The sequence below is a fragment of the Colletes latitarsis genome, chromosome 7, assembly GCF_051014445.1.
Source record: "Colletes latitarsis isolate SP2378_abdomen chromosome 7, iyColLati1, whole genome shotgun sequence".
Classification (NCBI taxonomy): domain Eukaryota; kingdom Metazoa; phylum Arthropoda; class Insecta; order Hymenoptera; family Colletidae; genus Colletes; species Colletes latitarsis.
The window spans coordinates 14,383,893-14,393,649 of record NC_135140.1 but is presented as its reverse complement, the minus strand read 5'-3'; the positions used below and the strand labels follow the sequence as shown (position 1 = coordinate 14,393,649).

Sequence of the window (9,757 nt, the reverse complement as noted above, 5' to 3'; positions counted from 1 at the left end):
TTCTCTATAAGAATATACAACAAGTAATATATGGTTTTCATTTAAGGAATTTTTTAAACATATTAACGATTGTTATTTAATCTCTAGCATGATCCTAGCAGCCAGCGCCTCTTATGGACGTTTCTCTAACAGTGTTATTACTTTCCCGCCAGAACCTGTCTTCGATAAAACGTTTAAACTGTGGCATTTTTAATAAAATATTATCCGCTTTTGTGTTAAATTCTCAGTCCACCATCGACATGGAAGATCTATCAAACGTGGCTGATTTACTGCCAACTTACTACGCGAGGTTATTTCCTTTCCACGATTATTACCGTTGGCTCAGTTACGGAAACGGTACGTTAATCGTAATTGCGCAAAACAAATAATAATTAATATTTCTGTAATCCAACAACCTATATTTTGTCTACATTTTCCACTAAATTTCTTTCAGTAAGCGTATTCACCCGCAGAGAGTTTTCGTTTACCCTACAAGACGATGTTTACATCCGCTATCAATCATTTAAAAGCGCAAAAGACTTGGAGCACGAAATAAAACGGCTTATCCCCTTTAAAATCGATATCGGGGCAGTGTACAATTACTGGTAAGCGTTCGCGTAATTACGAGCAATCCGTTTAACGATGTATCAATTTTTTATTTTGTTGCACACAGCCCAAAGGAAATGCGGGGGACCCCGAATTTTCAGCCTGTCGAGAGAGAACTAGTATTCGATATCGATATGACCGATTACGATGAAGTTAGAACATGTTGCAGCGGTGCAGATATCTGTTCCAAGTGTTGGAAGTTTATGTCTGTCGCCTGCAAAATTTTAGACAATGCTTTAAGACGTAAGAAGAAATACTAAAAAGATTCTATTGTCTATATGGATGAGAGCATCAACTTGGTTTCAGAGGATTTTGGATACAAGCATATCTTGTGGATATTCTCTGGTAGGAGAGGCATACATTGTTGGGTATGCGATCCTGGTGCACGTAATCTATCCAGTTACGAGCGTGGTGCAGTGGCAGAGTATTTACAGATCATAGAAGGTGGAGAATACATGAAGAAAAAAGTGAAATTAAATCGCGATGAAATACACCCTTCTATTAAGCGAGTATAATCGTTGTTGAGCGAATTTGATTTTAATTTATTAATTTTTATCGAAAAATATGAAACTTCATGATTTCAGACGTGCTCTTGAAACGGTAGAAGCTGTTTTCGTTCCATTTTGTGTGGAAGAGCAAGATATACTAGGAACCGATGAAAGAGTAGAGAAGTTTCTGCAGATATTGTCAGAAGAAGAAGACAGACATGAATTGAAAGCACTGTTTAATCAATGCAACTCCAGCAAAGATAGATGGCACCAGTTTGTTAAATACGTTAAAAGCAAAAAGACAATGGTGCTACATCTTAATTTTGATAAAATCTTCCAAACTATTGAGAAACTCTTCTTTTTAATATCAGATATTTGATTTAGGGTGACCAAAAGAGGCGGTTGTATCGTCATTTAATAGAGGAAATAATGTTACAATACGCGTATCCAAGATTGGACATAAACGTCAGTAAAGGCATGAATCATCTTTTGAAATCCCCTTTTTGTATCCATCCGAAAACAGGCAAGGTTTGCATACCATTCACCGCGAACACGGTAGATAAATTTCAACCAGATAAAGTACCGACAATCACAACGTTGATCGAAGAAATCAACGAGTACGATCTGAAGGATAAAGCCGAACAGAAGACGTACGATTTGAACGCGAAGAGAATAAAAGACTACAAAAAGACAAGCCTAAACAAATCGCTCCGACTTTTCCAGGAATTTTTATGGAATTTAGAGAATGACCGTAAAGGTCAAAAAATCATTGAAAGCGGTATGCATTTTCTTACAACCGTGTAAAAAGTATAATTGTTCCTATATGATTTTTTCTTTTTTCAGACGCGAAGATGGAGTTCTAATTTAGATAGTCACGTTGTATAATAATTTAAGTATGTGATTATTTAGTTATATGTTTTGTATGCATTTATAAATAAAGTTCGTGAAAACAGAAATTACTTCGTTAGACAATATCGACGATAATACACGCTTAACGAGAACTTCGGTTACTCGAATGAGAAGACAGAGTAATGGGGGATAATTAGCATACTATTATATAAATCCTCGTTATCGGAAAATCTACTATTATGACAGGCGGGTGCCTACTTCAAACGCATAACGTGAAAGTTTACGTAAACGTTACGAAGAGCCAACGCGTGTCAACCGCGAAAAAATATTTATCGAAGCAATATTTGCCTCCGTTCCAAGGTTTCGAAGTGGAGGCTAGATCGGTGATCTCTACCCAAAGCCCATGGCGGCGAGTTTAAAAGGACATCTAACCACGGCGACGCGGTCGTAATGAAAGTACGTTTCTCGATCCGCTTCTAACTGGCCTTAGCCATATTTGACTATTTACGTATTCAGTCGTTTACCGCAACAAGATAAACTGTCTTACGGGCAGACGATCGGGCTTGACATCGTGCCATCGGTGAGATCGATTGGCAAGATTTCTAAAAAAAAAAAACACTTTCACCACACGTACACGTTTCTGGCTAAGCCTGTCCTCGCGTTACTTTTTCCTGTTTTTACGTAAAATACTGCACCAACGTGAGATGGTTTTTTCATCGGGCACTCGCGTCGTCCATTGTTTAATTCAATTTTACGGGGAAAGAACGAAACATAAAGGCAAAAGATTCTCGGTGAAATTTGCTAATTTTTAACGTATCACCTTGTTACTTTCATGGAAACTGCTACTTGAAAAGGCGAGGGAAACTTTAGATGCTGCACAATCGATGGATTTGTCAATTTTAACATTAGAATATACAAAGAAGCTGACTATTGGTACATCTTAGATTCAAGGTAAGTTACGAAGAGAGCAGAGGAATTTCATGTTGAGAGAAGACAGGTTACCAGAAGAGGGTTTAACGAGAGTGTTTTGATATTGTCTTTTCGTAGACTATAGGACCCTAGTATTAAATCTTACAGCGTGAATAGTCGAAAATTGTCTCGTTTCAAGAGTCCTTGGCGTTAGTATGCTAATATGACCACGCAGGACAGTATCTTCTTCGGCGTAAGTAAATACGTGGTTCTCGTTATGGAAATATCTACGAGCACGTTCGTCGTGTTCGCGGAACAAATTAGTAACTACCGGCGTGAACCTCTCGGATACAGAAGGACGTTAAATATCATTTGCATTCATGAATTCCGAGCACGCGTTTTGTAAAAGTGACGAACAATGATACCTAAATAGATAATTAACGCCGTGTTCTTTCGCTCTGAATTCCGCGAAAGAGATGAACTTTCTCGTTACGATTTCTGACTGGATGGCAATTAAGTTACGACACGTTCTCTTTCGCGAAACGTTTCGGATCGTCCGCTAGAAAGAGATCAGACGAGAAATAGGTTAATTGTCTTCTAAAAGACGCATCGTTTCTCTGACGCGAACAGTTATTACGTTCTCGTGGATAAGTAAATAAATTGGCTACTCCACGACGCGTTTGTGGTTTTCATTATCGTTTCTTGATTATCGTTTGAGATTCCTCTACATTTCCGGCGAAAGTACCGTATTGTACCCGAATATGAATTTCGATACACATAAATTGCTTTGTATAAGAGATTTTAATGTTATTGGTACAAAAACGAAATGATACCGTAATACGTGAAACATTGCCAGCGAATATAAAGTCACGAGTAACAATAACGATATTTGGTCACTGTTGGGGGGCGTTTCGCACATATCGTACGAAAGTAGGTGTCGTTCTTATCGCATAGTTTCTATTACACCTGTCGCAAACTAGGTGGAGCACAGGTGGAAAGCGAATCGAATGGTTGGTCGTTTCTTGTCCAATATATCCCCATGTTAAGTGAAGTTTACATGCCTCAGGTCTCGAATGAAAAAAAGGAATTCCTCCGAGAACTGTGGTAATTGCGATACTTCTTGACCGTGACCAAGTGGCTACTATTTTATAGGTCGTTCCGTTAGACGTAAATCGCTATTTAGATATTTCTAATGATACATTGCGTGTGGTAATTACAGAACCACTCTAAAGTTGTCAATTTCTATATATTCTTGTTAAAATAACATGAAATCTTACTTTTTTCTCGAGCTCAGCCACGCCAAACGCACCCTCCTCGTCGCCAGTCATCGCGAGCGCACTCTCTCGAGTAGTGCCTGAACTAATTTCGAACGATGGCGCGAACGGGTGATTTTTCGTCATTATTGATATATGTCTCACTATAGAGTTGTCAGTTTCTTTGTTCATTTGACTGTTTGGAATATACTGTTCTCAAAATTCATTAAGTAATTAATCAAGTAATTAATTTTCCATTTTAATAAGAAATATATTATTGTTATTATTGACCGCTGCGTCTTCCTACTTTTTTTAATCATACAAACAAAGCTCTTTGATATAGTGCAGTAAGAAAGTAGAGAATACAAGTCTATGCAACAAGGTTTTTATCGATACATCCTGTAGAACTTGAAAGTAGATTAAACTTCTTTGTCCGTTCATTATTGTCGATGTTCTCTAAGTACTTTGGTTCTCATTTATTAGAAAACTTAGCGCTCATCCAAGCTTCGCCGTCCGCGCGATCTTAAAACACGATTCCCAAGTTCTTCGTCGAGCGACCAATTCAGGGAAGGATCGTTTCTTGCAACGCAGCTAGATCGCAATCGATCCGCCGCTGAGTCACTTCCCGATCACTGGAATCGTCGATGGAACTTCTTTCTTTGCTCGCGATCAGCGGATCCCAATACCATAAACGATAAATCCATACGCGTTTTACGTCTTAGTAACATTCGTTTGAAACGCCGATACGCGAATGTGGGTCATCCATTGGCACGGAATCGCCATGTACGGCGTTGACAACATAATCGTTTCTTCTTTCGCGACAAATGCAAATACAAGAAACAAGCGAACTGTAATTTAGTATAATAATAAAACTGGCAAGAAGAATATTATTTAAACGATCGCCATTGCGACAAAAAAATACAATCAGTAGAAAGAAAGAGCGTCGAGAAAAATGCGATCGGTTGAAACGGGACCGGATAATCGGTAGACTACTGTACAATTTTTTTGTACCAAACGAAGATTCTACGTTTTTGTTCTGTATTCCGTTTTTGTCCACAAAATGGTCTTCCATATTTTTAACGTATCACGTTTCAAGATGGCAATTTGCCTCCATCCGCTCCGGTAATTAAAACTCTATTATGTTTTTTTCAAGTTTTAGGATTCCGGGAACAAAAAGAGGACCAAATCCGCTTACAAATATCCATCTGATCGATATCGATCCGTGAAAGTACAGGGTAGGGGGGGAGTATTGGTAAACGACGATCGAACGAAATTAATCATCCCGATATCTCGTTAACGCCGTCGCGCGTGGAACTGGTTTCGGCTCATCAAAGAAGAAACGCTCTGCTCGATCGTCGACGAGGGGGGAGAAGCGGCTCGGAAACGCGTAATCATAATCGACGAGGATCCGTTCGTTAAATTTCACGGATAAGCGACGATTGTCTCGTACGGTCGCGTAACAAAGACGCGTGCACCTGAGTGCAGCCATCGTTTTACAGTTATCCGTTGCGAGCGGACGAGCTAGGCTTTTCTTCGTCGGCTTCTCGACCGTCCCGCAGATTACGGAGAGATTAAAGCCGTGGTGAACGTGACGCGTGTTCGGAATGCTCTCGATTTTATCTGATTGCAACCGTAACAGAAACTTTATTCCCGCAGACGGCCAGCAAAAGAAACAAGATGTAGATAAACAATGAAAAGTCGCGGACTGAAGGAACGAGGGGGACGGTGGGACTCGTGAAATCTGGGTCCGCGCGCGAAGATTCACGGAATCGAGCTCGAATCTGGCGCGTCTTTTACCCTGAATAACCGTTTAACGATGTCTCTACCAAGGGGGTAAAAATGTTTGTTCATTTGTTGTAATCAGAGTTCGAAAATCTTCACTTTTAACGCTGGATTATTAACTAGTAAATTACTGTTATCTCACGATCATTTAACTCTTTAGCAGGACCCATTGTTAATAATTTCAGCTGACAAGGGGGCCTTGCAGTAGTAGAAATTGCTTTTGAAACAATAGCAAGTGCAAGTTATAGTAGATATGTACCTACAATTAAAGAACCCAAATAGGTTCATAATAAATAAAATATATCTTTCCATTTCAAAATAATAAAAATAAAAGGTTTTTAGGATATTCAGTTTCAATTTCGCGCCTTTTTTTGTTATTAAGTGCTGCTATGTGTGTTTGGTTCTTTTCCTGAATAAAGTTCAATTATCAAACAAAAGTAACTTGGCGGGGATTCGAACCCAGTACCAAAAGACTCATATAGCTAATCTCTTCTTCCTTAAAATGAGAAGTAATTTTTTGTACATATGTACCAAACTTTAAATAAAAATATCTCGAAAACGAACATACTATGACTTGCACCTGCCATCTTTACAAAAGCAATTTCCACGATTATAAGGCCCCCTTATAATTGTACAGTACTCGCGATGATGTTTGTGGGGATTTTTTAACTACCCTCATAAACGAGGGGTAGTCACGAACACTAATTTAAACCAATGCAGCTCGACTTTCAAGTTTGTCACAATAGTTATTTAGAATAGGATGCCTACGCGTCCCGATAAGTCCCTGATCGTACTTAATTGTATAATTGAAGAGAAACGCGTCGCTTTCGAGAGAAAAGCACACGATCGTTTATATGCGAGGATTGTCTATCACGGGCTGCTCATTCGCGCCATAATTACTGGTCAGCGGAGAGATCATTAGATCTGAGGCCAGCCTCTCGGCTACTATTACACGAACGAGTCAAGGTGTTATTTCGATTAGTGGATACGATCTATGAATGATAACGATACGCCTGATTATACACAAATTAATGCCTGCACGCGCTTCGACGCGCTATATCTGGTTCATTTACATAATACGTACGCGATCGTTGTATAAATGTACCACCAATTATCGCTCCTAACGAGGATAAAACGTTTTCGCGCGTTTCTAAACCACTTCGGTGATATACTCTACTTTTACTTTTCTTGGTCGCTACTTTCCAAACTGTTGCCTCGGTGAAACGTAATGTTTTTTTTTTTTTTTTTTTTACGTTTAAATTTAAATTTCACACCTCGACGAGCGAACGTCGTACGGACGCGCGTCTTTCTTCTGTAAAAATCGAGCGAAAACGAAGAGACCGAGCCGAACGTGGAATTAAATTGACCGCTGAGAAGGCCTGCGGGTCGAACAGCAATTTTCCACGTTGCGCGCGTACGTTTATTGTCGTCGTACGTTGTATTAATGAGGCTCGGTGCACAGAAACAGAAACGGCACTTAACGTTTTCAAAGAGGATTCATAAATTCATTTCTTTCTTCACCGTTGGTTTCTTGTTCCCGTTAAGTCGGATGCACGGCTTACGTTAATGTTCGACTACGTTAATTGCTACGAGTCGTTCGGTTCTCACGGGAGATCGGGGAGTCGTACGAAATTTCCCTTATCTCGCGTACCGATTTTTAAATAGGGTCAGACGCGACAAGAATCCGCGTGTCTCCGCGTAAAAGGGAAACGCGACCAAACAAATTTAAATGGCATCGTTCAAGTATCAACTGCAAATGAGTGAGAAACTCTACTTACTGACCTATCGACAACCTTACAAATTTTTTAGTCAAAACCACTAACAGCTGATCGCATTAAACGTTAATAATTTTTTAACAAAACCTCAATCAACAAATTGGTATTCTTGATATAAGCCTTACTTTGGCCTCTAGAATCTCCCATTAAAATTTTATATGCTGAATAATTCGACTATATCTACATATGAAGTGATAAAAACGAGGAATATGATCACAGATTTCTGGTCACACATTATATTTGCAGTAAAGAATTTTTTTCTTGAAAGGGGGTAGGATTTCGGGGTTATATCTACTCACCAAAAATGATTGTAATTGACCCCTACAGCTAAAAATAATTTTTTCAAAACGATTTGAAATTTCTTTTTCGCACGAAATTTCGGAGGAATCTGAATTTCAGGATCAGGCATTGTATTTTCGGTAAAGAATTTTTTTCTCGAAAGTGCGTAGGATTTCAGAGGTATACCTATTCACCAAAAATGATTCTAATTGATCCCTGCAACTAAAAATAATTTTTTTATAACGATTTGTAATTTTTTAATTTCACCGAAAAATTTCACACCTTCCTGAATTTTTTTCTCGTAAATGCGTGGGATTTCGGGTATATGTCTATTCACCAAATATGATTGTAATTAACCCTCCTAATTATAAATATTTTTTTCAGAACGATTTGAAATGTTTTAATTTTGTGGAAAAATTTCACTACTCGAATTTTTTTCTCGAAAGGGGGGAGGATTTCGGGGTTATACCTATTCACCAAAAATGATTATAATTGACCCCTACAGCTAAAAATAATTTTTTCAAAACGATTTGAAATTTCTTTTTCGCACGAAATTTCAGGGGAATCTGAATTTCAGTCAGACATTGTATTTTCGGTAAAGAATTTTTTTCTCAAAAATTCGTAGGATTTCAGGGTTATACCTATTCACCAAAAATGATTCTAATTGACCCCTGCAACTAAAAATAATTTTTTTATAACGATTTGTAATTTTTTAATTTCACCGAAAAATTTCACACCTACTCGAATTTTTTTCTCGTAAATGCGTGGGATTTCGGGTGTATATCTATTCACCAAATATGATTGTAATTGACCCCTGCAGCTAAAAATAATTTTTTCAGAACGATTTGAAATTTCTTTTTCGCACGAAATTTCAGGGGAATCTGAATTTCAGGATCAGACATTGTATTTTCGGTAAAGAATTTTTTTCTCAAAAGTGCGTAGGAATTCAGGGGTATGTCTATTCACTAAAAATGATTCTAATTGACCCCTGCAACTAAAAATAATTTTTTTTATATCGATTTGAAATTTTTTAATTTCGCCGAAAAACTTGTTCATCTTCTCTTATAATTCGTATAATCGGAACACTACTGTATCAGTTTTCTTGATTTCCCGATAAACTGTATTCCAAGAATATTCAGAAACTGCACCACCATAAATTTCACGAGTTACTATATCCGCCATTCAAGCCTCGAATCGAATACTCGAGCGGCGCCGTGGCGATGAAAGTAAACAATGATTTACAGGTGAAACGGGAGTACCGTTTCTTTTCGGGACAAGGCAACTTAGACGCCGGGTATTCTCACGAAAGCAAAATCGTTCCAAAGACATATTACCCAACCGTCCAATTAACGGCTCGTTACGAAGGGGAATCGTTACTTTTGAGTAATTGGTGTTCCGCGGAAACTTTCTCACCGGCGATGCTTGGAAGTACGCCGCGCGCCAACAGCCATCTGCAATTCTACGCGTCAGGGCTCTCTGTGAGGTAGGTAAAAAGAAGCCCTCGGTGACATCGAAGTCAAACATTCTTCTCCTCAAATATTTTAACTCGCGTCGGCTGGTTATATCTACAAGAAAATTCCTACGACCGCACGGAAAACGGTTGGTTCCGCGGACACGCACGAAAGCTTCCGATTAACATTTACCAGCTCCGTTCCCCGTGGCTATTTTGTCCCGCGAAATTGCTCGGAAATCTATTCGAGGCTGATATTATCTCCTCAATGGGCAGAATTTCTTTACGTAACCGGACTTACGTATGGATACCTCAAGTTTTAGCGTATTCGTGGCCGAGCCAACTCACGGCCGACGAACTCATCGATAGTCCTCTGCTACTGTGCCC

At 38.9% G+C, this 9,757-nt stretch overlaps 1 protein-coding gene across 1 annotated transcript; it reads left to right on the top strand.

Moving 5' to 3' along the window:
- Nucleotides 1–143: 143 nt before the first annotated feature.
- Dnapol-alpha50 (DNA primase small subunit) lies at nucleotides 144–1,948 on the top strand. The gene is made up of 7 exons (XM_076768197.1): nucleotides 144–336; nucleotides 434–584; nucleotides 653–828; nucleotides 892–1,090; nucleotides 1,170–1,380; nucleotides 1,458–1,851; nucleotides 1,917–1,948. The coding sequence occupies exons 1-7, from the start codon at nucleotides 240–242 to the stop codon at nucleotides 1,934–1,936; spliced, it is 1,248 nt and encodes a 415-aa protein (XP_076624312.1). The 5' UTR covers nucleotides 144–239; the 3' UTR covers nucleotides 1,937–1,948.
- Nucleotides 1,949–9,757: the final 7,809 nt, after the last annotated feature.

What these genes read in the sequence shown, in the direction of transcription:
- Dnapol-alpha50 (XM_076768197.1), top strand. Translation starts at nt 240, where the DNA reads ATGGAAGATCTATCAAACGTGGCTGATTTACTGCCAACTTACTACGCG. An exon ending in GGGGCAGTGTACAATTACTG is followed by an intron (nt 585 to 652) that starts GTAAGCGTTCGC and finishes TGTTGCACACAG; the next exon opens with CCCAAAGGAAATGCGGGGGA. An exon ending in TCAAAAAATCATTGAAAGCG is followed by an intron (nt 1,852 to 1,916) that starts GTATGCATTTTC and finishes TTCTTTTTTCAG; the next exon opens with ACGCGAAGATGGAGTTCTAA.